Below are 21,558 nucleotides of genomic sequence, written 5' to 3' on the forward strand. Positions count from 1 at the left end.
ACCGAAACTCGGGAGGTAGCTCTGTGACATCCGCTTCCGCGGGCCCGTTCTCTGACGCACGGGGAGTGGCGCGCCGCTCAAGCGAGGATCCCGGACGGGGGTTCTCCGTCGCGATGCGGGCGCCGAATCCGCAGCTCGGTTCAATTGAGCAGAAAAAAAGACGAACAAAATATCTCCAAAGGTCGTAGGTCGGAGATCACGCGCAGCATGTCGCCGAATGCACGTGTGAATGAGCGAGTGAATGAGCGAGTGGGTGAGCGGGCGAGCGACACTCACCTTTGACGAGCGTGTGTTTGTCTGTGGGGGAGGAGCGAGCAAGCACTCGAAGCTTGGGCCAGATCTTGTCGATTCTCTCCTGCTCTATCTGTCCCATGGCACACCGGGAGGGTAGGGGGTGGGGGGAGTGGGGGGGGGCGGGGGTGGGGGAGCACACGACGCTCCCGTCACTAGACGCAACGCCGCGCGGTGGCGGTGGTGGTGGTGGCGGTGGTGGTGGTGAGGGTGGTGGTAGGGGCGGTGGTGGTGGTGGCGGTGGTGGCGGTGGCGGCGGTGGTGGCGGTGGTAGGGGCGGTGGTGGCGGTGGTGATGGTGGCGGTGGTGGTGGTGGCGGTGGTGGCAGTGGCAGCGGTAGTGGCGGTGGTGGCAGAGGCGGCGGTGGTGGCGGTGGCGGCGGTGGTGGCGGTGGTTGTGGCGGTTGAGGTGGTGGGGGTGGAGGTGGTGATGATGGTGGCGGTGGTGGCGGTGGTGGCGGTGGTGGCGGTGGTAGTGGTGGTGGTGATATTCGCTGTGGTGGTTGAGGCGGTCGATGTGCAGAAAATCCCCCAGCCCGGCGTCATCACGTGGGGTCAGTGAATAATTGCAGCAGCGCGCCGCCTCCATCGTCATGATCGTCGAGCTACGACATCGCCTTCTGCTCGGAAGCAATGAGGACGGCTTGCTGGTGAGCGAGTGAGTGGGTGAGCGGATGCGGGCGGGCGGGCGCTCGCCTCTCCCTTATCGTTGCGGATTCGCCGGTTGAACTCCTTGCCCTCGATGCACAGGAAATCCTCCCCGGGCATCAGGATGCCGCACTTGCTGGCGATGGCGCGCGCCGTGCTGATGTTGTCGCCCGTCACCATGCGCACCGTGATGCCTGCGCGCTGGCACTTCCGGATCGCATCTGGCACCTGGCGAGGACGGGGGGCAGGGGGAGAGGGGGGGGGGCATGGAGAGAAGGAGCACGAGGTGCGGGCGGCGGGGGGGGGGGAGATGAAATTTGCTCGCCATCTCTGCTTTGATCCCCCAACCGATCCGCCGAGACCAGACCCCCGGCACCGCTCACCGTCCAGGCCACACCGCCCACTTCCGTCGGTCACCTGCCCGTCTCGCTGCGAGCCGACGGTCTCAAATCCTCCCCCCCCCCCCGCCCCTAAATCTCCTCGCCCTCTCCCTCCACGCCTCACCTCCGGCCGCACGGGGTCCTCGATGCCGACGACGGCGATGCAGGTGAGGTCGGCGACGATGGCGCTCTCGTCCTCCCAGTCGGGGTCGGCGCCGCCGCCGCCGCCGCCCGAGGGCAGGTCGCGGAACGCCAGGCAGATGGTGCGCAGGCCCTCGCTCGCCATGGGCTCCACCACGGAGCGCACGAGCGCGTCGCGCTCGCGGGCGCGCAGCGGCGCCGCCTCCCCCGCCGCGTTCAGGACCCACGAGCACCTGGGAAGTGCGTGGGGGTGCGGGGGGGCGGTGGAGCCGGCGATCGTGTCCGCCGAGCGGGACTCCGACTCCGAGCGCTTGCGCCCGGGTTTGGTTTTAACCGGGCGAGGCCTTCGCTAGGGCTAGCTGGCAATGGGAGTGAGGGAGTGACCTGGGGCGTTGCTTTGCTGCTGCCTTGTGGTCTAGCCCCCATTGACAGCTAAGCATCCCACCACATCATCACGCACATCACATCACACACCATGCAGCACACCACACACAGCACACCGCACATCACACTACACACAGCACACCACACACCGCACATCACACCACACACAGCACACCGCACATCACACTACACACAGCACACCACACACCGCACATCACACCACACACAGCACATCGCACATCACAACGCGCACATCTCATCACACAAGCACACCACACACCGCACAACACAGCACGCACCGCACATCACACCGCGCAGATCACATCACACAGCACACATCGCACCAGACACAGCAAAACCACGCGCCGCACAACCGCGCCATCACAACACCGCAGCATCGAGCCACACCGCGTCGTCACACACTGGCCACCCCTCACTTTCTCAGGACGATCTCGGAGGCGCCCTTGGTGAAGACGCGGAAGCCCGAGATCGGCGGCGCCGCGGCACCGACGCCGCTCCCCACGAGCCCGGCGGCGGCGGCTGCGGCGGGGGCGGCGGCGGCCACGTGCTCGGCACGCAGCACGGTGCTCATGGACTTGCGGCTCGAGTTGAAGGTGAACACCTTGAAGAGCGACTCCTCCGGCACGATCCGCCGCACCGCCTGCGCGTCTCGCCCCAGCGCCAGCGCCAGCCCCAGCAGCGAGCACTCCGTCTTGTTGCCCACGTGCCGCGGCAGCCCCCCGGGCTTCTCCGGGGCCTGGCGGCCACGAGGAGGAGCGGTGGGGTGGGAAGGATGGCAGGAGGGAGGAGAGGGGGAGACGGAGAGAGCGGGCGGTGGTGAGGAGGTGAGAGGGCAGGCATGCGGGCAGTTCCAAGTGTCTAGATGTTGCTCACCAGGATCTCGGTGGTGAGCGCCCACCAGGATGTTGGTGGTGAGTGTCTGACAGGATGTTGGTGTTGAGTGCTCACCAGGATCTTGGTGGTGTAAGCGCAGTTGACGGCGATGCCGGTGGTGAGCGTGTCCAGCGTGGCCGGTGCCAGGGCCTCCGCGCCCGGCACCGTGCGGTGCAGAACCCCGCCCACAAACGCCTGCACCGCACCACCAGCACCACGCACCGCCAGCGCCAGCGGTTATCGCTCGGTGGTTGTGGTTGCTGGTGTGATTGGTCGGTACTTGTGGTTGGTGGTAATTGGACGGAGGTGATTGGTCGGTGGTTGTTGTGGTTGGCGGTGATTGGTTCGTGGTTTTAGTGATTGGTCGGTGGTTGTGGTTGGTGTTTGTTGGCTGACTGCTGTGGTTGGTGGTGATTGGTCGGTAGTTGTGGTTGGTGTTAATTGGCTGACTCCTATGGTTGGTGGCGATTGGTCGGTGGTTGTGGTTTGCGTTTATTGGCTGACTGCTGTGGTTGGTGGCGATTGGTCGGTGGTTGGCGTTTATTGGCTGACTGCTGTGGTTGGTGGTGATTGGTCGGTGGTTGTGGTTGGTGTTTATTGGCTGACTCCTGTGGTTGGTGGTGATTGGTCGGTGGTTGTGGTTGGTGTTTATTGGCTGACAGCTGTGTTTGGTGGTGATTGGTCGATAGTTGTAGTTGGTGTTTATTGGCTGACTGCTGTGGTTGGTGGTGATTGGTCGGTGGTCGGTGGTTGGTGGTGCACGAGGTTCACCTGCACCACCGTCATGCGGTTGGTGGTGAGCGTGCCCGTCTTGTCGGAGCAGATGGCCGTGGCATTGCCCATCGTCTCGCACGCGTCCAGGTGCCGCACCAGGTTGTTGTCCTTCATCATTTTCTGCGCCACGGAGCGGACGTGATGAGGTCACGATGGCGTCATCATCGAACGGGTACAACTCTCGCCAACTTTTAAAGATGACGCACGCGTTGGCGAAAAGCATCGCGGCCATTAAAGCTCTGCCTAACCCTCGCCACAAATATTACGTCATCATCATCAGCGTCATCGTCGTCATCAGCTATGATCTATCCACTGATGGGTGAAACCCCTCCCCTATGCCGTCGCCATCTCTCGCTATCTATATGTACGTATCCTGACTCCGTGTCCCACAATGCACCTTGATGGACCATGCAAAGGGAGATGGTGACAGCGATCGGGGGCGTAGCCCCTTTGCTGCCACCTCTCCCACAATGCACCTCTGTCACAACTGCCACCCCACCTCTCCGCCTCCCACAATGCACCTCACCGCGAGTGCCGCCCCCCCTTTATGCGCGTCCCACAATACACCTTGACGGAGTAGGCGAGGGCGATGGTGACGGCGAGGGGCAGCCCCTCGGGCACGGCCACGACGAGCACGGTGACGCCGATGATGAAGAACTTGACGAAGTACTGCACGTAGACCGGCGTGCACTCGGCCAGCCAGGGCCGGCCCTGCACCCAGAACGTGTCGATCACGAAGTAGAGCACCAGGATCACCACCGTCACCGACGACATCGCCAGACCTGCCGGGGAGGTGGGGGTAGCGGGGGTTCGGGGTGGGAGGTGGATCAGAGAAACTCCGATTAGCACGGGTCACTATGTACGGTGCGAAAGAAGTTCAACATACGCACAAAGGTAGGAACACTAAAAAAGACACTTCAGACTGAGTCGACCCTGGGGAAGGCCCAGGAGGGTTCAGGTTGCAATCGCCACTGATGTTGCACGTGGACGGGAATCGAACTCGGGTGGCCGGGTTCGTAGCGCATCGCCCCAGCCGCATCGCACCGCACGGCGTTTGACGGCGATTCCGGGCGACGCGACCGGGTGACCCCGGCGGAGCGTTCCGCCGCGCCGTGCCGCTCACCGGCCTTGCCGATCTGCACGGCGAGCTTGGTGAGCTTCCCCTGCAGCACCGACTTCTCCTTCTTGGGCGGCGCCGCCGGCCTCCGCTCCCGGGCATCGTCCGCGTCGCCCCCCTCGCCCCCATCGCCCGCGTCGCCCGCCTCGCCCCCGTCCCCCACTCGCAGCGGCTGCATCTCCACCGACGCCACCCCATCCTGCGCCTTGGCTGTGCAGACCAACACAGATCCCCGTCAACGTCATCCCCGTCCGCGTCATCCTCGTCCACGTCATCCCCGTCAACGTCATCCCCGTCAACGTCATCCCCGTCAACTTCATCCTCGCCAACATCATCATCAAGATCAACCTCGTCAACATCATCCTCATCCACGTCATCCTCGTCAACATCAACCTCGTCACGTCATCATCGTCAACATCGTCAACATCATACTCGTCAACATCATACTCGTCAACATCGCCGGTGGTGGCGTCGTAGGCGTCAGAACTGCCGTGGCGCCATCGTCACCGCGCTGTCGTCATGGCCGCCACTTGCCACAGACGCTCGCGGTTCGGGCCTTTCACCCCCCCCCCTCCTCTTCCGAGTGGCCTTGCCATCGATATCATCTTGCTGGGATCCATGTGCTGTTGCTAGGGCTCCGCTGCTGTTGCTAAGGTCCAGCTGCTGTTGCTAGGGTTCTGCTGCTGTTGCTAGGGTCCAGCTGCTGTTGCTAGGATCCATGTGCTGTTGCTAGGATCCATGCGCTGTTGCTAGGGTCGAGCTGCTGTTGCTAGGGTCCAGCTGCTGTTGCTAAGGTCCAGCTGCTGTTGCTAGGGTCCAGCTGCTGTTGTTAGGGTTCTGCTGCTGTTACTATGGTTCAGCTGCTGTTGCTAGGATCCATGTGCTGTTGCTAGGGTCGACCTGCTGTTGCTAGGGTCAAGGTGCTGTTGCTAGGGTCCAGCTGCTGCTGCTAGGGTCCAGCTCCTGTTGCACGGGTCAAGGTGCTGTTGCTATGGTCCATGTGCTGTTGCTACGGTCCATGTGCTGTTGCTAGGGTACAGGCGATGGTGCTAGGGTCAAGTGCTTTTGCTAGGGTTCAGCTTCTGCTGCTTGGGTCCAGATGCCATTTCTAGGGGCTGGATGCTGTTGCTAGGGACCAAGTGGTGTTGCTAGGGACCACATGCTACTCCTAGGAAACGGATGCTGTTGCTAGGTTACGCGAGGCGGTTGCTACCTTTGCTCTGGTGGTTCTCAGTGACCTCCTCGTCTTTGTGTGTCGCACGGAGGCACAGACGGAGGAGGTGGAGGGACGAGGACGATGACGCGGAGGCGGCATGGACGCGTCAGCGGGGTGGGGGGAGAAGCACACGCGCACAGAGACACAAAGACAAATATCCCCCGTATATCCTTAACAGACTGTAGGGGCAAGTGCTGTTAGCGAGCACCTATAAAGGCCGGCACGGCACACGAGGGGGTGGGTGGCCAGCACCACGCCCGATCGACTTTGTCTCCCCAGTGGCGATGTTTACACACCGCACCAGGTACTCATTTGAGGCTGAGCCGACCTCGGGGAGGCCCAGGACCGGTTCAAATAATGGTCACCGGTGTTGGCCGTGAGCGGGAATCGAACTCGGGTCGCAGGGTTCATAGCGCAGCGCGCTAACCACTGCACCACCGCTCCACGCGCGCGCACATGAGGACGCATGGACACGCATGCACACAGGCAATGAGACGCACAAGCCGACAGACACGCACAGGGTGAGTAAGCGAGGGGCTCGCCAAGGCGACGGATCGCATTGCGTCTGCTGAGCCGCAGGAGAACGATCGTCACCATGCCGTTCCTTTACCCCGGAACATCCTCCCGGAGTCTCAACAACTCCATCGCGACGTCGTGCCCAACGCGCCGCGAATACGAGCGTGAGAGAGGCGTTCGTGCGTGCGTGCAGGAGGGGGATCTCGAGAACCGGGAGGAAGCCCTCCGCGCACACGGGCCAGAGAGCGCCCACACGTGGATTTGGCTCTCTACTTGCTGCGCTGCCATCACCGCGGACGCGGTTTCCTCGCCCATTTGCTCCGCTCGAAAACCCCGGAGGTGGCTGTGTTGAGAGATCGGAGGCGCTGAGATCCCGGGGGCAGCAGTCCAGGCTTCGGCTCCAACCACAGCGATTCCGCCGGGGTCTCATCGGCGAGCAGAGAGAGGCCCCACGGACTCACGTAGAGACACGCACGCTGGAACCCAGGGTCTCCGCGTCTCTCATCTCACAGACACCAACCAGGCCACCTCCAGGATGTTGTAGCTAAGCAAATGAGCCAGGCACGGATATGCCAGCGCAGCGAGTAGATTGTCTCTATTTGTACGGAGCTTTGGGCGTTTTGGAGACGAGGGTTGGTGGATCGCGCAGATATCTGCGAGTATCCCAAACCTCCTCGTAGAACTGCTGTGAAGTGGCCAGGGCATGGCGGTACAGCAAGCGGGTTCCATGTGCAGCTTTTGAGTGTCTCCCCCTTGCCCGCACGCACTACGAACATGCGCACGCACGTGCGTGCGCATGTTCGAAGCCCAGCGCCCGTGAACTCCGATGGGATTCGTCGGCATAGCAGCACCCTCGGGGGCAAATCGGCTTGTACGGGTGGATCCACCGGCTCGACTCCATCTCCCGGCACGGCAGCTGAAGCAATTAAGGGCGACTTTCCGAACCCCCCCGCCCGCCACCCCGCCCCCTCCGCTGCCTCTGTCTAATGTCCAACCCCGCAGCGGCAGCGAACGAATTCCACCACAGGCAGGCAATGGGCACGATGCGTGTGTGGGGGGTGGGGGTGGGGTAAAGCGTGGGTAATCCTCACCTATTCCGATACGTGGACGAGTGGAGCGAACAGCCGCTTCCCTCTAGCGGAGCCCCCCCCCCCAACCCCCGCAACCCCCCCCCCTACCGCCCTTCCGCCAACAGTGGAGCCGGCGAGCAATTGCAGGGCTGCGCCTGTACCTTTGGTTTTGAGACGCAAGGCACGCAATGACTTGGGCCTGCCGCCGTGCGGTTTGCGGTGCCCTCGCTACTCGCGTGCCACTGGAATCGATCGCCGATTCCCGACTGTCAGCACCGGGAACCGATTCTCAAAACGGATATCAGTCAACAACGCCCGTTGGAAGTTTGTGGTTGGTTGTTGGTGATATCGTGGTTGTGGTTGATAGTTTGTGGTTGTGGTTGGTTGTTGGTGATATCGTGGTTGTGGTTAATAGTTTGTGGTTGTGGTTGGTTGTTGGTGATATCGTGGTTGTGGTTGATAGTTTGTGGTTGTGTTTGGTTGTTGGTGATATCGTGGTTGTGGTTGATAGTTTGTGGTTTTGGTTGGTTGTTGGTGATATCGTGGTTGTGGTTGATAGTTTGTGGTTGGTTGTTGGTGATATCGTGGTTGTAGTTGATAGTTTGTGGTTGTGGTTGGTTGTTGGTGATATCGTGGTTGTGGTTGATAGTTTGTGGTTGTGGCTGGTGCTTAATGGTTGCGGTTGGTAGTTAGTGATTGTGGTTGGTAGTTGGTGATTGTGGTTAGTAGTTAGTAATTGTGGTTAGTAGTTAGTGATTGTGGTTAGTAGTTAGTGGTTGGTAGTTAGTAATTGTGGTTAGTAGTTAGTAGTTGTGATTGGTAGTTAGTAATTGTGATTGGTAGTTAGTGATTGTGGTTAGTAGTTAGTAATTGTGGTTTGTAGTTAGTGATTGTGGTTAGTAATTAGTGGTTGGTAGTTAGTAATTGTGGTTAGTAGTTAGTAATTGTGATTGGTAGTTAGTAATTGTGATTGGTAGTTAGTGATTGTGGTTAGTAGTTAGTAATTGTGGTTAGTACTTAGTGATTGTGGTTGGCAGTTAGTGGTTGAGGGTAATAGTTAGTGATTGTGATTGGTAGTTAGTGGTGAGTAGTTAGTGGTTGTGGTTAGCAATTATGGTTAGTAGTTAGTGATTGTGGTTGGTAGTTAGTGGTTGTGGTTAGTAGTTAGTGATTGTGATTGGTAATTAGTGGTTGTGGTTAGTAGTTAGTAATTGTGGTTAGTAGTTAGTGATTGTGGTTGGTAGTTAGTGGTTGTGGTTAGTAGTTAGTGATTGTGATTGGTAGTTAGTGGTGAGTAGTTAGTGGTTGTGGTTAGTAATTGTGGTTAGTAGTTAGTGATTGTGGTTGGTAGTTAGTGGTTGTGGTTAGTAGTTAGTGATTGTGGTTGGTAGTTAGTGGTTCTGGTTAGTAATTGTGGTTAGTAGTTAGTGGTTGTGGTTAGTAATTGTGGTTAGTAGTTAGTGGTTGTGATTGGTAGTTAGTAATTGTGGTTAGTAGTTAGTGATTGGGGTTAGTAGTTAGTGGTTGTGATTGGTAGTTAATGGTGAGTAGTTAGTGGTTGTGATTGGTAGTTAATGGTGAGTAGTTAGTGTTTGTGGTTAGTAGTTAGTGATTGTGGTTGGTAGTTAGTGGTGAGTAGTTAGTGATTGTGGTTGGTAGTTAGTGGTTAGTAGTTAGTGGTTGTGATTGGTAGTTAGTAATTGTGGTTAGTAGTTAGTAATTGTGGTTAGTAGTTAGTGGTTGTGATTGGTAGTTAGTGGTTGTGGTTAGTAGTTAGTGGTTGTGATTGGTAGTTAGTGGTTGTGGTTAGTAGTTAGTGGTTGTGGTTAGTAGTTAGTGATTGTGGTTGGTAGTTGTGGGACTGCTACCAGAGACTGAGTGAGGCTCTCCTGGGAGCACAGGGGGTCGTCCTGATGATGACGATGACGGTGATGATGACAGTGACGATGATGACGGTGACGATGATGACAGTGATGGTGACGGTGATGATGACGGAGACGGAGACGATGACGGAGACAGTGACGGTGATGATGATGACAGTGACGATGACGGTGATGATGACAGTGACGATGATGACAGTGATGGTGACGACGACGGTGATGATGACGGTGATGACGGTGACGATGATGACAGTGACGATGACGGTGATGATGACGGTGACGATGATGACAGTGATGGTGACGACGACGGTGATGATGACGGTGATGATGATGACAGTGACGATGACGGTGATGATGACATAGACGATGATGACAGTGATGGTGACGACGACGGAGACAATGACGGTGACGATGATGACAGTGACGATGGCGGTGACGATGACATAGACGATGATGACAGTGATGGTGACAACGACGGAGACAATGACGGCGACAACGATGACAGTGACGGTGACGATGACGGTGACGGTGATGAGGGTGACGACGACGATGACGGTGACGACGGCGACGACGGTTACTGCCACCACCACCACCACCATCACAGTGCCGCCCACCTTTCTTGTCGCGCCGCTCCTCCTCCTCCTCCACGTCGCCGGCACCGAGCAGCGTGAAGATGATGCCCGTCTGGGAGTTGACGCCCACGGCCGTCACCACCATCTTCCCCGAGCCCTCCATCACGTGCGTGCCTGCAGCCAGGGCGCCGCGCACGTGGAGCGCGCACAGGGGGAGGAGGGGGGCGACGAGGATGAGGATGATGAAGAGGAGTATGAGGAGGATGAGGAGGACGAGGAGTAAGACGAGTAGAAGGAGGAGTATGAGGAGGAGGAGGATGAGCAGGCGGGGGGTGTTGGTGGTGCCGATGTTGTGGGTAGCGGTAGCGCAGTGGTTTGCACGCAGCGCTACGAAACCGGTAACCGGGTTCGATTCCCGCTCACGGTTAACAACAGTGACGATTATCTGAACGGGTACTGGGCCTCCCCTAGGTAAACCCAGCCTCAAATGATTACCTGGCGGTGTTAGCTACCCCTCCCCTCGGCTTTTATAGGTGCTCGTGGACAGCACTTGCCCAAACAGTCTGTTAAAGGCTATATAGGGGATCTTTATCAATGTGTCTACGCATACTGTGTGTGTGTGGACACACGTTCATGCGTGTGCCCTTGCGTGCGGGCGTGTATTTTGGCACGAGCGTGTGCGTCTATGCATTTGTGATGTGTGCGTGTGCCTATGAATGCGTGTGTGTGTGTGTGTGTCCGTGTGTCTTTGTGCAATGATAATAGAGCCTGCATGCGGTGTGAGATGACTAGTGGCCACGGGAGGTAATGACAGGGGAGTCAGCTGTGAGTGCGAAGGGACCGGTGGCCACGGGAGGTAATGACAGGGGAGTCAGCAGATGGCTACGGGAATGTTCGAGAAGGGAGCGTGGTCAGGTGAGGGTGGAGTCTGCCGGTGGAGCGAGCGTCCAGAGTCAGCGAGAAGGTTCAGGAAGGGGGGCGTGGCCTCGTGTTGGTATGTAAGGGGGAGATGCGCGGGAGACTCGGGGCTGTTGCAGTGGGGGTCTTCGCCTGATGTCAAGTGAACGCGTCTTCAATAAAGTGCCATCTCAAGAGAAGTGTGTCAAGTTGTCATTACGTTTGTGTCAGTGCGTGCGTGTCCGTGGGTAGCGGTAGTGTAGCGGTTCGCACTATGCTGCACTACGAACCAGGCGACCCAGGTTCAATTCCGGTCCTGGGCCTCCCCTAGGTCGACTCAGCCCCACATGAGTACCCGGTGCGATTTGTAAACATCGCCACTGGAGAGACAAAGGAGGCCGCGCGTGGTGTTGGTCACTCACGCCCTCGTGTGCCGTGCCGGCCTGCATAGATATCTCGCTAACAGCACTTGCCCCAACAGTCTCTTAAGTCTATACAGGGGATTTTTGTCCGTGTGCGTGTGTCCGTGTGTGTGTCCGTGTGTGTGTGTCCGTGTGTGTGTGTCCGTGTGTGTGTGTGTCCGGCAAAACAACCCCCTAACTCCTCGCGGTGCCGGACGGGCAACTCTGTCGTGGACAGTGCTGTGGGGGGAGGTCCAATTTTGATTGGCTCCTCCCCTCATGGCATATGTGTCCACCACAGGGGCTAAATGGGGGCTCTGGACGGGTGCGAGGGGCTGGTAACCCCTCCACCTTCAATTAATTACCACTAAACCACGAGTTAAACTGAAATATGTAACTAATAAGCTTGTGCCGGAGGCCCCGGGGGGCCAGGCGTTTATGACGTCTCCTGGCCAAACCCCAATTGGCGGAGCCAGGAGATTGAATATCTACCCTCGGGGCTCCTCCAGAAACAACGAAAAGCCACTACGGTTGGCCACGTGGAATGTTCGAACACTCACTGCGGAGGAGAGGCTGACACTCCTCTGTCGGGAGCTGGACCGGTACCGCCTGGATCTGTGTGGCATTCAGGAGGTCCGGTGGACCGGCTCTGGCTCCTGCCACCATGAGGGGTGGACAGTCCTCTACTCGGGGCAGCAGACTGCCAAACAACAGGGTGTGGCTCTTCTTTTTTAACAAAAGAATGAAGGGGGCGTGGGAGCGTGGCGGTGAGGTGTGGGAAGCTGTAAGTCCCAGGCTACTTTGGGCTCGCCTTCCCATCAGCCGGAGGTGAGGAATGGTGGTCGTGGTTACTTATGCCCCACCGAAGATGAACATCCGTGGAGGGATGCAGGCAAAGCCGATGAGTCAGATGCCTTCTATGACCTCCTGTCACAGGTGCTGGCTAAAGTGGCCCCTCGGGATAGAGTCATCATGTTGGGTGACTTCAATGCCCTAGTTGGTCATGATACTGGCACCTGGTCTGGAGTGATTGGAGGGCATGGGCCAGATCAGCTCAATAACAACGGTAGGAGGCTGCTAGATTTTTGTGCAGCCCATGGGCTTGTAATTACCAACACGCTGTTCCGGCATCGGCGCATCCACACAACATCATGGATGCATGCCGGGTCCAAGCAAGAACATCTGCTGGACTACATAGTGACGGACCAGCGGATGCGAGCCCATGTCCTTGACACCAGGACCTACCGTGGAGCTGATCTGCTCTCTGACCATCGACTAGTCATCTGTAAGATGCGCTTGCCATTCTTCCACTCCGGTGGTGGGTGTACACACAGGACCCCATTCCAACCTAAAGTGGCCTGGTCTCAGTTATCTGATGAAAGTTGTAAGCGAGAATTCATCATCGCTTGCAGCTGGGATTGGCATTGTCCCCGACTCCTCCTGATGTCGAGGGTAAATGGGCGAGGTTTAGGACTGTGACTCATGCAGCTGCAATGGCTGCTTTGGGTACGCGGTCCAGACCTCCCCAGAGACCCTGGCTGACAGAGGAGGTGTTCAGGATGGTTGAGAAAAAGCGACAGGCCCACTGTCATCGGCTACAGAATCCCACGTCAGAGAATGAGGAGGCTTACCGCAGCCTTCGCTCGGAGGTTCGGAGAGCCGTGAGGCGCTGCAAGGATGGGTGGTGGTCGCGGGTTGCTGAGGAGATGGAGTCTGCCTCAGTGGCCCGTTATCACAAATCTCTATTTAACTCCATCAAAAAAGTAACCTGCAGCGCCACACCTATTACCATCATTAGGAGAAAAAACGGTGACTCAATCTCTGACCCCCAGGAACAGGTTTGCAGATTTGCTGAGCATTTCTGTGAGGTCCTGGGGGAGCGAAAATGCCTCAGCCAGGAAAACATCGTGGCACAAAGTGAGGATGACCCTGCTGAGGCTGTGGTGCCTCAAATATTGGAAGAAGTCACCCCCTGTGAGTGGCTGGCTGAGGTGCCATCTGTTGAGGAAGTACTGAAGGCGATCTGGAGTCTAAGACCAGGAAAGGCAGCGGGCAGAGATGATCTCCCAAGCGAAATGCTGAGGGAGGGTGGCGTTTGTGCACAGACTGCCCTATATGACATCATAACAACAGTCTAGACCACTGGACGGGTTCCGCAGGTTTGGAAGGATGCCCTGGTGGTCCCCCTGTTTAAGAAGGGGGACCGCACAGACTGTAACAACTACAGGGGCATCTCACTCCTCAGTGTGCCGGGAAAGGTCCTGGCAAGGATTATTCAACATCGCCTTGCCAGGCACGCTGAAGAGAAGCTTGCGGAGCCCCAATGCGGTTTCAGGAAAGGGCGGTCCTGCACAGATGCCATATTTTCTGTCCGTCTGCTACAGCAGAGGTGTAGGGAATTCCAACAAGACCTACATCTCTGCTTTATTACCTGGTCAAGGCCTATGATACCATCAGTAGGCCTGGGCTCTGGGTTGTTCTTTGTGCTTTTGGAGTACCTGACCCTCTGCTCACGGTCATGAAGGACCTTCATGATGGTGAGCGGGCCCGGGTAAAACTACGTGGCCGGGAGTCAGAGCCATTCCCTGTTATCCTTGGGGTGCGACAGGGATGTCCTCTGGCTCCCACATTATTGAACATCTATTTTGACCACGTAGTTCGTGAAGCCTTCAATAGCTGTACCGGGGGAATCTCCATATGGTACAGATATAATGGGAGGCTGATCGACGCCCGGGTGCGGTCAAGGGATGGCTCCCTATTGCTCAACCACGTTATGTATGCTGATGATTTGGTAATAGCTGCTCATTCAGAGGAGGAGTTGGAGACGGTGCTGCTGAGACTGGAGCGTGCCACTAAGAGGTGGGGCCTTACCATCAGCCCCACCAAAACTAAGCACCTGCCTGGGTATTTTGTACCATCGGACACTCCACCCCCACAACTCCCAATCGGTGATGGGGCAGTTGTGGAGAGAGTGGAGAGTTTCCAATACCTGGGCAGTGTGCTTTTGACTGGCTCCAGTTTAACAGCAGAGGTCTCACTCCGAATCAGTCGAGCGGCAATATATTTTCATCGGTTGCGTAACGCTGTGTGGAAGCTACCTGGTCTGTCGCTCCGCACGAAGCTTCAGGTCTTCTCGGCCACGGTCATTCCCTCCCTTCTCTACGCTTGCGAAACGTGGACCCCCCTAATGGAACATCTTCGCCGGTTAGAAACATTTAGGCTGGCCTGCCTACGATCCATCCTGGGTTTAACCAGACTAGATTGTGTGAGGAGCTCACAAAACCTTGAAAGATCTGGGCAAGGTCCCATCGGTGAGCTCCTCCGGCGGGGAAGGCTGCGATGGCTGGGTCATGTAGCCCGCATGCCCAGCCACCGCCTGCCGAAACAGCTTTTGTTCGGCCGGATTGAGGGGGCTAAGCGGGCGCCGCACGGGCTAGAGAAGAGATGGAGTGATGTGGTACAGGAGGACGTGGAGCTGAGTGGACTTGCCAATAACTGGTACCAGCGGTGTCAAGATCGGCCTCTGTGGAGGAGGCTCGTGAAGGACGCTACTGGGCAGTTGGAGGTAGTCGCCCTCCAACAACAACGGAGGGCGGAGGAGCGACGCTCAGAACAACGAGCGGAGCGCCGGGTGGCTAAAGCACAGCAGGTTGGCACAGTAGGGGGCACAGGTGGTGCATCAGCCAGTTATCTCAGTCAGTCGACCCGTGGCACCTGGGTCTGCCCCGTGACCTCCTGCCAGCGGGCGTTCGACACTTCACGTGGCCTCAGGGTGCACATAGCCTGGCACAAGCGTCGTGGTGACGTCACCGACACTTAGTGGCGAATGGCGGTTGTTGTTGTTGTGTGTCCGTGTGCGTGTGTCCGTGTGAGCTCCTCCTGTAGGCAAGGCTGCGTTGGCTGGGTCATGTAGCCCGCATGCCCAGCCACCGCATGCCGAAACAGCTTTTGTTCGGCCGGATCGAGGGGGCTAAACGGGCGCGGCACAGGCTAGAGAAGAGATGGAGTGATGTGGTACAGGAGGACGTGGAGCTGAGTGGACTTGCCGATGACTGGCACCAGCGGTGTCAATATCGGCCTCTGTGGAGGAGGCTCGTGAAGGACGCTACTGGGCAGTTGGAGGCAGTCGCCCTCCAACAACAACGGAGGGCGGAGGAGCGACGCTCACAACAATGAGCGGAGCGCCGGGTGGTTAAAGCACAGCAGGTTGGCACTGTAGGGGGCACAGGTGGTGCATCAGCCAGCCATCTCAGTCATCTTAGTCAGTCGACCCGTGGCACTTGGGTCTGCCCCGTGACCTGCCAGCGGGCGTTCGACACTTCACGTGGCCTCAAAGTGAACTTGGCCTGGCACAAGCGTCGTGGTGACGTCACCGCCACTTAGTGGCGAATGGCGGTTGTTGTTGTCCGTGTGTGTGTGTGTCCGTGTGTGTGTGTGACCCCTGACCTGAGAGAAGGTTGGGGTCCCTGTCGATGGCTTTGCGCACCTGGTCGGACTCCCCGGTTAGGGAGCTCTCGTCCACCTTGAGGTCGTTGCTCTGGATGAGCACCCCGTCCGCGGGCAGCAGGTCACCTGCACGGTCAAGCAGTGCTGCCATCATCATCATCATCGTCGTCGTCGGCGTCGTCGCCGTGGTCCTTGTCATCATTGTCACCGAAGTCATCACGATCATTGTCGTCGTCATAATCTGTGCCCTACTTGAGCATCTCAGCGTCGCCACGAATGTCGCCTCCAATACCATATTTAACCTCCGTACCATATTTCATTCCCGGCCCTGCATCCGACCCCAATTCCATGTCTGACCCCGTACCGTATTCAACCCCCGTACCGTGTTTGATCCCCTTTACTGCATCTGATCCCCGTACCGTATTTCAACCCCCATACCGTATTTGACCCCCGTACCGTATTTCAACCCCCATACCGTATTCAACCCTCGTACCGTATTTGACCTGGGCGATGTCGCCCACCACGATGGCTGCCACGGGGACCTGGAGCAGCTGCCCGCCGCGGATGACCGAGAACTTCTGCTCCTGCTCGATGCGATTCTGCAGGCCGCGGAACTGTCGCTCCTTGCTCCAGTCATTGAACGCCGTGACGAGCACAACGCACGCCACCGACAGGAGGATGGCCGCTCCCTCGATCCAGCCGGCCGTCGCCTCCCCCTCGTCCTCCGCGCCGCCCCCGGCAAGCCCGCACGCTGCACGGTGTGGGGTGGGGGTGGGGTGGGGTAGGGTGGGGGGGTCAACGGAGGAGGGGGGGTCAAGGGGTCAAGGGGTCAAGAGGAGAAGGGGCACGAGGTTGGCCTGAGAGGGAACGGTCACTTTCGAGTTGTTTTTTCTCTCTCTTCGGCTTTTCACGATACTTTTCACGTTGGTCAATAATGGTGCAACCCCATCCCGGACTCATTTATCCACCACTCCCATCAATAGATCCATCACTGCACGCATCACTCCTTCCATTCATCCATCACTCCAAACATCACCCCTTCAATCACTCCATCCATCTCTAAACCAATTCCACCAATCACTCCATCATCCCATCGCTTGATCCTTATCAACATCACTCCATCAGCCCATCCACCTTTTGATCTTTTATCCATCCATCAAACTACCAATTATTTATTCAATCCCTCAGCGCTCTCCTACCCTCTACCCTCCGTATGGAATCCCTGCATCCCCCCCCCATTCTGATCCTCCACACTCCCCCCTCTAGCAGTGTCTGCTGCTACTGCTGCTGCCGCTCGTGGCTATGGGGATCGTTTAATTTTTTATTTTCCTACTTAATTTAGGACACGGAGCTCCTTAACATGCACGGCGCGCAGCTGCTCATGCACACACACAGACACACACACGTATACACACACACACAGACACACACACGTATACACACAGACACACACACGCATACACTCACGCATACACGCACAGACACACACACGTATACACACACACAGACACACACACGTATACACACAGACACATACACGCATACACTCACGCATACACGCACAGACACACACACACGTATACAAAGATCCCCCATATAGCCTGTAACAGACTGTAGGGGCAAGTGCTGTTAGCGAGCACCTATGAAGGCCGGAACGGTACACGAGGGGGTGAGTGGCCAGCACCACGCCCGACCGCCTTTGTCTCCCTAGTGGCGATGTTTACACACCGCACCAGGTACTCATTTGAGGCTGAGTCGACCTAGACAGACACACACACGTATACACACAGACACACACACGCATACACTCACGCATACACGCACAGACACACATACACGTATACACACACACACAGACACACACACGTATACACACAGACACACAAACGCATACACTCACGCATACACGCACAGACACACACACGTATACACTCACGCATACATACACACACAGACACACACACGTATACACTCACGCATACACACACAGACAAACACATATGTATACACTCAAGCATGCACAAAGACCCCCGTATAGCCTTAACAGACTGTAGGGGCAAGTGCTGTTAGCGAGCACCTATAAAGGCCGGCACGGCACACGAGGGGGTGGGTGGCCAACACCACGCCCGGCTGCCTTTATCTCCCCAGTGGCGATGTTTACACATCGCACCAGGTACTCATTTGAGGCCGAGTCGACCTAGGGGAGGCCCAGGACCGGTTCAGATGCTCGCTTACAGCACTTGCCCCAGCAGTCTGTGAAGGCTACGCGGGGGACCTTTGTCTTTGCCTCACCACTGCGCCTGCCCACGGCGAGTGTTTTGTTTTTCCGTCCGCGCTGCGTCACGAACCCGGCGAGATTCCCGGGTTGGATTCCCGCTCACGAATTATCTGAACCGGATCCTGGACCTCCCCTAGGTCGACTCAGCCTCAAATGAGTACCTGGTGCGGTGTGTAAACATTGCCACTAGGGAGACAAAAGCGGTCGGGCGTGGTGCTGGCCACCCACCCCCTCGTGTACCGTTCCGGCCTTCATAGGTGCTCGCTAACAGCACTTTCCCCTACAGTCTGTTAAAGCTACACGGGGGGGGGGGGGGGGGGAAATCTTTGTTTTGCCCGTGTGTGTGTCCGTGTGTGTGTCCGTGTGTGTGTCCGTGTGTGTGTCCTGTACGCTCGCATGTGTGTGTGTCGTGTTCCGCCTGCTGCTGTTTCAGAAGACACCGTGTTCCTGGAGCAGAGATTTCCTTTCATCTAAGAATATCTTCCCGCGTGGAGACTGCTTCACAGTCCCCCCTCGCGGCACACCGCGAGCGCGCACACGCACGCACGACCACCCCGGACCCGGCAAACCCTGGGTTTCATTCCAGCTCCATCTCCCCTGCTCGGGAGTGCCACAAAATTCCGATTCGTTCCTGCCCAAGTGCCGGATGATCCTCGTAGCAAAAGCAGCTGCATAATGCTACGGGCCCCCGTGCTGAATGCTTTCAAGCTATCAATTCCGGTTCAGTGATTCTGCACTTGCTCGATGACTATTGTACTATACCGCCTTCAACTTTTATGAAGGACCGGGTGTTTAACGTTAGCGATTTGTCGTATTATCTGGCTGTATGGCAAATGAAAAACTTACAATTTTGCTATGCAAGTAAAATAATCTGCGTTTAAATATTTAAGTTTTTATTTATTTTGGGCCCATTTATAACATATGCTACAGACCCCGCGCTAGCTTCATCCAGCACTAGCCTGCCATGGCTTTCCCGGGAGCGGCGATCACGGCGTACGCCGAAGACGCCCGTGACGCCGTCGTTCGCAAGAGGCAGGCCGTCGCGTGGCGGCGTCATGGTCCAAACTTTGACAAAATGTGCAAGAGTTACACCGCAAGTCACCTTCCGTGGGATTCCGTGGGATTGTGTGGGATTCCGTGGGATTCTGTGGGATTCCGTGGGATTTTGTGGATTTCCGTGGGATTCTGTGGGATTCCTTGGGGCTACGCCGCACAGCGGTAGCAGCATGAAAGGCAATCATCGCCCCCCCCCCCGGCCCGCTGCTAAAACGTGGCAGGACCCTCCTGCAAAAGGGTCACGAGACTCGGCGAGGGCCTTAATAGGCGCTCGCTAACGGCACGTTCCCCAACAGCCGGTGACAGGCAACAAGCACGGGGGAGTAGCCCGTGTCTGTGCCGCTGTCTCTGTCGGGGGGCGCGGTGGTGTAGTGGTTAGCGCTACGCTGCGCGTCGAACCCGGCGACCCGGGTTCGATTCGCGCTCACGGCCAACACCAGTGACGATTATCTGAGCTGGTCCTGGGCCTCCCCTAGGTCGACTCGGCCTCAAACGAGTACCCGGGTGCGGCATGTAAACATCGCCACTGGGGATACAAAGGCGGCCAGGCGTGGGGCTGGCCACCCACCCTCTCGTGCGCCGTGCCGGCCTTCAAAGGTGTTCGCTAACAGCACTTGCCCCCGACAGCCTATCACAGGCTACACGGGGGGAATCTTATTGGCCTTTGTCTTGTGCGCGTGTCGCCACTGTTTATTTGACAGCAGTGGCAACAGCCGTCTGCCAGCGCCGCTAAGAATAGCGCCGCATAGCCCTGCAACAGTCTCGGCGCTAGTCGGGCCCAGACACACCACACACAACAACAACAACAAAAACCTGTGCGCGTGTGGGGGGGGGGAGCGGTGGCACAGTGGTTCGCGCCGCGCGACGAAATGCGGCGACCCCCCTCCCTCCCCACCCTGAGTGTCGACGGCCCGCTCAGAATCAACGACGTTCACGGCGAAGTGTTGCGACTACTCCAGGACCTTCCCCAAAGGTCGACTCGGCCCCCGTAACAAAAATGCGCACTCGTCAGCACCGGTGAGACAAAGGCGGCCCGCCGGCCACGTGTTTCCACAGTGGCGGACGTCTCTTGGTGCTCGCGAACAGCACTTGCCCCAACGGTCCGTTAAAAGGCTATACGGGGGATCTTTGTCTTCGTGAGCCACGCAGAGATGGTGGGGGGTGTGGGTGGTGGGGGCCTTGCCACCAGCCCCACCAACCCCGCGCCGACCGTCACGCTCTCCCCACGAGCCACTGGGCACGCGTGGAGAGAGTGGAGGAGTTCCCCTGCCCGGGCAGTGGACTGTGCCTCCCCTAGATAGGCTCGGCCTTAAATTAGTCTTTGGTGCGGTGTCTGTGAACGTCAGGAGGTCGGGTGCGGTGCATCGGCCACCCCCCTCCCCCCCCACATCTCCCCACGTGTGCTGGCCTTCATAGGTGCTCGCTAATGACACTTGGCCCAACAGTCCGTTGAGGCCATGCGGGGGACCTTTGTCTTTGTACACGCCGCGTTTCCTTTCTCGTGCTGTTGCCGACTCCGCTGTGAGCGCCGCAAATAGATCGATCACTCAATGGGGCAGGGCCACGTGATGCGTCTGACGCCACGTGTCCATTTTAATTGGTCAGCCTTGCTGCTGCCACTAACCCTGACACTACAGCCCTGTCACTGACACTATAGCCCTGTCACTCACCCTGACACTATAGCCCTGTCACTAACCCTGACACAATAGCCCTGTCACTAACCCTGACACTATAGCCCTGTTAATAACCCTGACACTATAGCCCTGTCACTAACCCTGACACTACAGCCCTGTCACTAACCCTGACACTACAGCCCTGTTAATAACCCTGACACTATAGTCCTGTCACTAACCCTGACACTATAGCCCTGTTACTAACCCTGACACTATAGCCCTGTCACTGACACTATAGCCCTGTCACTAACCCTGACACTACAGCCCTGTTACTAACCCTGACACTACAGCCCTGTCACTGACACTATAGCCCTGTCACTAACCCTGACACTACAGCCCTGTTAATAACCCTGACACTATAGCCCTGTCACTCACCCTGACACTACAGCCCTGTTACTAACCCTGACACTATAGCCCTATCATTAACCCTGACACTACAGCCCTGTCACTGACACTATAGCCCTGTCACTAACCCTGACACTATAGCCCTGTCACTGACACTATAGCCCTGTCACTAACCCTGACACTATAGCCCTGTCACTGACACTATAGCCCTGTCACTAACCCTGACACAATAGCCCTGTCACTAACCCTGACACTATAGCCCTGTTAATAACCCTGACACTATAGCCCTGTCACTAACCCTGACACTACAGCCCTGTCACTAACCCTGACACTACAGCCCTGTTAATAACCCCGACACTATAGTCCTGTCACTAACCCTGACACTATAGCCCTGTCACTAACACTGACACTAGAGCCCTGTCACTGACCCTGACACTATAGCTCTGTCACTAACCCTGACACTACAGCCCTGTCACTGACACTATAGCCCTGTCACTAACCCTGACACTATAGCCCTGTTACTCACCCTGACACTACAGCCCTGTTACTAACCCTGACACTATAGCCCTGTCACTGACAC

At 57.2% G+C, this 21,558-nt stretch overlaps 1 protein-coding gene across 6 annotated transcripts in view; it reads right to left on the reverse strand.

Moving 5' to 3' along the window:
• LOC116952307 (plasma membrane calcium-transporting ATPase 1-like) overlaps positions 1-21,558 on the reverse strand; it is a 76,547-nt gene that overhangs the window by 17,872 nt on the left and 37,117 nt on the right. For 4 of the 6 annotated variants that reach the window (XM_032971534.2, XM_032971531.2, XM_076074214.1 and 1 more), the window contains exons 4-15: positions 16,120-16,377; positions 15,627-15,752; positions 9,925-10,056; positions 5,842-5,874; positions 4,635-4,838; positions 4,079-4,293; positions 3,509-3,631; positions 2,813-2,932; positions 2,281-2,600; positions 1,443-1,692; positions 987-1,166; positions 277-364 (exon numbers count right to left, since the gene is read on the reverse strand). In XM_032971534.2, coding sequence (XP_032827425.1) covers positions 277-364; positions 987-1,166; positions 1,443-1,692; positions 2,281-2,600; positions 2,813-2,932; positions 3,509-3,631; positions 4,079-4,293; positions 4,635-4,838; positions 5,842-5,874; positions 9,925-10,056; positions 15,627-15,752; positions 16,120-16,377 — 2,049 coding nt within the window. The remainder of the gene's footprint in view (positions 1-276; positions 365-986; positions 1,167-1,442; positions 1,693-2,280; positions 2,601-2,812; positions 2,933-3,508; positions 3,632-4,078; positions 4,294-4,634; positions 4,839-5,841; positions 5,875-9,924; positions 10,057-15,626; positions 15,753-16,119; positions 16,378-21,558) is intronic. The other 2 variants (XM_032971536.2, XM_032971532.2) reach the window with 1 other exon arrangement.

This window comes from Petromyzon marinus, chromosome 46 (genome assembly GCF_048934315.1).
Source record: "Petromyzon marinus isolate PM22_M1 ecotype Great Lakes invasive population chromosome 46, UKy_Petmar_22M1.pri1.0, whole genome shotgun sequence".
Classification (NCBI taxonomy): Eukaryota; Metazoa; Chordata; class Hyperoartia; order Petromyzontiformes; family Petromyzontidae; genus Petromyzon; species Petromyzon marinus.